Source organism: Bactrocera neohumeralis, unplaced genomic scaffold (genome assembly GCF_024586455.1).
Source record: "Bactrocera neohumeralis isolate Rockhampton unplaced genomic scaffold, APGP_CSIRO_Bneo_wtdbg2-racon-allhic-juicebox.fasta_v2 cluster09, whole genome shotgun sequence".
Classification (NCBI taxonomy): Eukaryota; Metazoa; Arthropoda; class Insecta; order Diptera; family Tephritidae; genus Bactrocera; species Bactrocera neohumeralis.
Window position 1 is genome coordinate 13,057,640 of NW_026089622.1, and position 6,418 is coordinate 13,064,057.

A 6,418-nucleotide genomic window follows, 5' to 3' on the forward strand; every position below is an offset into this window, starting at 1 on the left:
CGATGCCGTAACGAACAAAGGTGCGCGAGCGCCTTTCTCTTGTCTTTTTGTTCTAATTAGAACGTAGAACGTCATCGCGTTTTGGTGCATGTGCCATTCGTTAGTTGACTGTCGACGCGGATAGACGTGCGTGCGCATCGTTGCGATATTTTTCATAGTGTTTTTTCGGTGATTTTTTGATTTCCTTTTGTGCGACTATTTGTTTACGCGATTAGTTGGCACCGTTATTGCCTGGCGCGTGTGAGTAGCGGTTCGGGTGAATTGTTTGTGCGATCGCGTGTTGTGAGGGTCGGTGACCGCGAGTGTTTCGTGCGGTTACACATTTTTGCGCAATTTTGTGCAATTTTTGTGTACCAACTCGTGAATATAGCGGTAAGTAATTTAATTATTACTATTGTATATACGGACAACGTGGTCATCCACGTTGTTGTTATTGGCGGAAGCTTCGCACGGTTTCAGTGTAGCTCCGTGTTGTTGGCACTCTTGCTGACTGGACTGCCGGCCAGTAGTTCTGTGCTGAGCATCTGGCGGTTAGTTGGCTCAGTGTCAGGAAGATCTGGACAGGATTGCCCAAAGGGTGCAAGCGTCTGTCCAGTGTTGGAGATTGCGCTCACTCGGTCGACTCGGTCGTAACCGATACGGGGACTCTCGGACCGGTCGACTCTCGGACCGTTACGGGGACTTTGTCCGGCCGGCGGCCAATTGAGTGGCCTTAGTCCGACCACTGGTTGGGGTTGTGGGCTGTGCCACCGCGAGCACGCCATAATCGACCGCTTGGGTGGTCGTTGTTATTGAGCGGGCCCTTGCGTGGGTTGCACTTTTCAGCGCGTTCAGACGCACGTACCTGGAGAGCAGCTGCTCCAGAGTCTTTCTGTCCGTGAACCGTCTACGCTAGTGGTACGCCAGCGGATCAACTGTCAATGTGTTTTACGTGGGTATCTGCCTGCGAAGGCTCAAATCCACGGTGCCTATTGCCACATAGATCGCGTTGATCAGCGCCCCAAAGTGTAAGTGCATGCACGACACTACACTCTGGAAGAAACCAAGGTCCGCCCCACACACATACACTTTGGTTCCAATCGGTTCGGGTGAAAACCAAAGGAACACCCTAGCCACCTTGGTCGGGTTCGAGGCCCATCTAAAACCTCTGCCGTACTCTGGGTCCGGCACCCGGCCGCAGTGCGACTCCACATTGGACACAGCCACCACGAATCTCCCCAAAGGGCCAAGACCCAATGAGCAGACTGAAGCGAACTTCAGGGGCGGCTGCTCCCCGTGGTACCATGTTTTAGTCTTTGGTGTGACCTGTAGCCCAAGCTTGCGCTTAAACTACTGCCAGTCGAGCCCCCAAAAATTCCGAGTGGTGTATGATCGCCAGCGTTATCCCTTTCCATATAATCGCAAACCCATTCAATGAATTTGATAGTATTTCGATATAGCACTTTTCTGACATCTCTCACCATGCCGAGACGCGAATGTCGGACATAGGATTTTAGTCGCGACAGGCATGCCTTACCGCGGAATATTCTTATCTCCCTCCCCGCAGGGAGACGCCAGCGGATCAGTCCGACTGAAGGGTTAGTTGGGAAGCGAGATGCCTCCTGGACGGAAGAGGAGGACGAAGGCCCTCGCTGGAAGCGGAGAATCCGCCGCTTCCACAGTCGTGGATGACTCCACGTCGGGTGGCGAGGCGGAAGTGGCGGGAACGACGGTAAGGTCGCCACCGCGGAGTAAGGCGCGTCATGATGACGGAAGCGAAGCGGGAAGCGAGAGTTGTGGCGGGAGTGCCATCGTGGCCTCCGTCGAGAAGGTGGTTGCGCGTGCTGGGTCGCCGCGTAACGTAGTGGGCATTAAGGGAGGGAGCGGGAGTTGTGGCGGGAGTGCCAACGTGGCCTCCGCTGAGAAGGCGGTTACGCGAGCTGGGTCGCCGCGTAACGTAGGGGGTGTCGAGGGAGGGAGCGGGTGTTGTGGTGGGAGTGCCATCGTGGCCACCACCGAGAAAGCGGTTGCGCGTACAGCGTCGCCGCGTCATGAAGGGGAAATCGTGGGAGGGAGCGGGAGTTGTTGCGGGAGTGCCAACGTGGCCTCCGCAAACAGAACGGTTGCTCAACCGTCAAGGACGGTTGGCAAAGAAACGGGTGCCGGGCGTGCCAAAGAGGCCGCAAAAAAGCGGGAGTATTCGCGGGGAGAAGTTTTTGTTGGGGGGGGGGCAGTCGGCCATGTTGCGGCTGCCAAGCGTATTACGGGGGAGCTCAACGAGCTGGTGTTTGAAGCCAAGAGCTTCGATAAGGGGACCGCGAAGGGGCTGGTAGAGCTTGCCTCCAAATATGAGGCGCTCTTGATGACGGTCATAACCGAGAATGCCCATCTTCGCGGTCAAGTTGACGCCCTTAAGGGAGGTTGTGGGGGACACTCCTCGACGCCGAGCAGGTCAATGCCGGCTCCGGCGGCACCGATGCCTGCGCCACCAGCACCTGTGCTGGATGCGATCACACCGGTGATGCCGAAACCGGTGGAGACCTGGTCGGTCGTGGTGAGGAGTAAAGTTCCCACAACTTCCTCTAAGGAAGTCATTAATAAAGTGGTGAAGGAGGTGGGTCCCTCACTTGGTGTGAGGATCCACGAGGTTAGGCCCTTAAAGGGTGGTGGGGCGGTTATTCGCACTCCCTCTGTCCTTGAGAGAGAGAGAGTTGCGAATAACAAAAAATTCGGGGAGGTGGGGTTGGACGTCTCTGTCAACCGGAAGTTGGGTCGTCGGGTTGTGGTCCAGGGGGTTCATACGGCGATCCCCCATGAGAAATTCATGGAGGATCTGCTCGAGCTGAACCTCAAGGACTTCAGCCCGGCAGCCCTGAGGACTGACGTGAGGATGGTCAGTCGCCCCTGGAAGGTGACCGCTGACGGTAGCACCAACGTCGTCCTGGAGGGTACGGACAAGTTGATGTCCGCCCTCTTGGAGAAAGGTGGCTGCTACATAAAGTGGTTTTACTTCCGGGTGCGACCGGACAGCCCCGTCGCTGGCTGCTTCCGGTGTATGGGTTTTGACCATAGAGTGGCTGAGTGTAGGGCCAAAGCAGATGTCTGTCGGAGGTGCGGCCAAGAAGGCCACAAAGCTGCCAGTTGCGTCAATGCTCCTCATTGTCGCAACTGTGAGTTTAAGGGTAGACCAGCTGGGCATCTGATGATGTCAGCTGCCTGCCCTATATATTGTGGCCTTGTTGAGCGCGCCCTCGCCAGACACTGATGGGTGGGATCATCCAGCTTAACTGTCAGGGCTCTTATGCCGTGATGTGTGAGTTGGGGGGTTGTATGGCAGAGGATGGGTGCAGTATTGCTCTACTCCAGGAGCCCTACGCCACCAATGGTGTGGTTCGGGGTCTTCCTGGGGGTTTTAAGGTCTTCACCGACCTTAGAGCTAACGCTGCAATAGTTGTGAATAATCCACGCTACGATTGCGTAGTTGTGGATTCTTCACAACTGGGTATATGTGTAGCTTTAGAAGGGGAGTTCGGTAGGATGATTGTAGCTAGTATTTATTGTAAATATAGCGAGCCCCTAGAGCCCTACCTGGGCTACATGGATAAGCTGCTACTACTTGCGAGTAGCAGTCCATTTATCCTAGGGCTGGATGCGAATGCCTCGTCCTCGATGTGGTTTAGCAAGGTATCCCGGCATTCGTCTGGATACCAAAGCCACAGTCGAGGCGAGGCATTAAGTGAATGGGTGGTGGCTAAAAGCCTCCACATTTTGAATGAGCCGAGTGAATGGTATACGTTTGAAGGGCCTGGGGGCGTAAGTGACATTGACGTGACGCTTATGAACGAGGCAGCAAGTAGGGCTTTTAGTGTTAGCTGGGAGGTTAGGGGGGGTGGGGATTGAGTGATCATAATTTGATTCAAATTATGGTTACCCCTCGATCCCCTCCCCCGCCTTATGAGAGTCCATTGCGGCGATGGCGTACCTCTGGTACTGACTGGAACCAATATGGACTCTCGGTTAGGGAAGCGGTATCTTGTATACCGCTTAGTGAGTTTGAGGAGTTGGGGGTGGACGAGCAAATTGCTCGTCTCTATGAGGTAGTCTGGGGGGTGAATGATAGGGTTTTTCGTAGGTATGACTGTTCTAAGGTTAGTAAAATCAAGTGGTGGACGCGTGAGCTGACCTTGAAGAGGAGGACTGTCAGGCGATTGAGGCGAAAGTTTCAACGCGCCCGACGGTCCAATTCTGATAGGCTGTCCCAGCTTAGGTATGAATTTAGTTGTGCGGATAGGGAATACAAGGAGATGCTGGTGAAAAGCAAAGAGGAAGAGTGGAGGAGCTTTGTGGGAGAGAATAGGAACGACCCCTGGGGTCAGGTCTATAGGATCTGCCGGGGTCGTAGGAGGGAAGATATCACCTCTCTTCGCGTCGGTGACACTCTGTTGTCGTCGTGGAGAGAGTGTGCGGGGGTTCTGTTAGGTGCGTTCTTTCCTAGGTCGGAGGTGCAGGTACCTCAAGCACAAGAGGTGCCTGTCCCTCCATTAGATGATGGGGAGTTGGGGTACGCCTTTGGCCTGGTTAGGTCTAAACGGTCCCCAGGTTTTGATGGTTTGAACGGTGAGATGTGTAAAAGCTTATGGAAGTTCATTCCGGAATACCTGGAGGCCATTTATGATAAGTGCGTCTGGGAGGGATATTTTCCACGCGAGTGGAAAAGTGCTAGGGTTGTTCCTCTCCTGAAGTCCCCTGATAAGGTCAGGAGCGATCCTCGATCTTATCGGGGCATCAGTCTCCTTCCAGTACTTGGAAAAGTGCTGGAAAGAGTCATGGTGGAACGGCTTCAGGAGCTAACGCGGGGTATGTGGTCGGATAGGCAGTTTGGGTTCAGGAAAGGACGCAGTATAGAGGATGCGTGGTTCTTAGTTCAGAATGTTGTTAGGGAGAATGTCAACAAATATGTCCTTGGCATATTTGTTGACTTCAAGGGGGCGTTCGATTACCTAAGCTGGGATCGAGTGGTGCAACGGCTGGAGGAGCTTGGCTGTCCGGAAATTACTCTTTGGCGGAGTTACTTTTCGGACAGAAAGGCCTCTCTTGTCGGCATGAATGGGAGTGTGGAGATCGGAGTTGTTCGAGGCTGCCCGCAGGGTTCCATCTGTGGTCCATATATTTGGAACCTTATGATGGACACTCTGCTTGGGCAGCTCGAGCCACTCTGTAAATGTTGTGCGTATGCGGACGACCTTCTTCTTATGGTTGAAGGTCGCTCGAGAGCGGAGTTAGAACGGGCGGGAGGAGATCTCTTAGAGATCGTTAATTCTTGGGGCTTAGGTGTGGGGGTCGACATATCGATGGACAAAACGGTGGCAATGCTGCTGAAAGGTAGATTGTCATCGGGTCGTCCACCGATTGTCCGTGTGAATGGGGTCAGCATCAGATACGTGACGCAAGTCAAATATCTGGGACTGACCATGAGTGAAAGGATGTGTTTTACTCCACACTTGGCGATAGTGAAGGAGCGACTGCAGGCAACTGTAGGCAAAATACGACGGATTTTGAGGAGCGATTGGGGTCTCGGACGTCGTGCTGTCCGCACCATATATCGTGGCTTGTTTGTGGCCTGTGCCACTTATGGAGCCCCTGTATGGTGGGAGACAGCCACGACTGTCTGGGGTTCTCAAAAACTCCTCTCAATCCAGCGTTGCATGATGCTTGCATGTTTGCCTGTATGTCGCACCGTCTCAACGGATGCGATGCAGGTTTTGTTAGGTGCACCCCCTCTTGACCTGATTGTCATACAGCGTGCTGTTGCATTCAGGTTAAGAAGGGGCTTGAGTGTGTCATTGCTGCGGAATGACTGGATTTCCGACGATGATGTGGAGAGGGAGGGATATCTAGGGAGCAAGAGGCTCCTAGATGATAGGGTTAGGTGTAGTGAGCGCCGTGGAGTAAGGCTGTCGTCAGCAGGTACCCACGTAAAACACACCGGACGTTGTTGTTCGAGGCGCTGCCGGTGCCATGTTGGTCCGGGGTGCTGCTATTGGGGCAGCTTCGGAGCGAGGGGCGGAAACTGCCGAGCGCATGGTTGGCGCTGACAATGATGCCATATCCACGTCCATATTACTCTGTGAGAGAAATGATGATATTAGAAAGAGATTGGTAAATTTACAATAATATGAACTTTTGTGCCACGATATGTGGCATGAATAGGATGTCATTTTTTTTTATCAGACATTTATGTTAAGTCCTTTGTGTCATTTATGTTATTCGAGGTTTCGTTTTGGTAAGCGGTTTATATGTTTTATCGATTTATTGATTTGTTAATATTGCGGTTTCGGTTTTACGTTTCTTTATCTTCGGCGGTTGGTAGAAAGCATAGTTTGACGAGCGGTCTGGTTAGCGTTCCGGTTTGAGTGCGGAGATCAACTACTCGAACATG

The 6,418-nt window shown here is 53.1% G+C and overlaps 1 protein-coding gene across 1 annotated transcript in view; it reads left to right on the forward strand.

Annotated features, from left to right (window-relative positions):
- Window positions 1-1,594: 1,594 nt before the first annotated feature.
- Window positions 1,595-6,418, forward strand: part of LOC126764614 (uncharacterized protein C11orf24-like) — an 18,045-nt gene continuing 13,221 nt past the window's right edge. Inside the window, exon 1 of the mRNA XM_050482281.1 lies at window positions 1,595-2,593. Within this exon, the coding sequence (XP_050338238.1) occupies window positions 1,595-2,593 (999 nt within the window). The remainder of the gene's footprint in view (window positions 2,594-6,418) is intronic.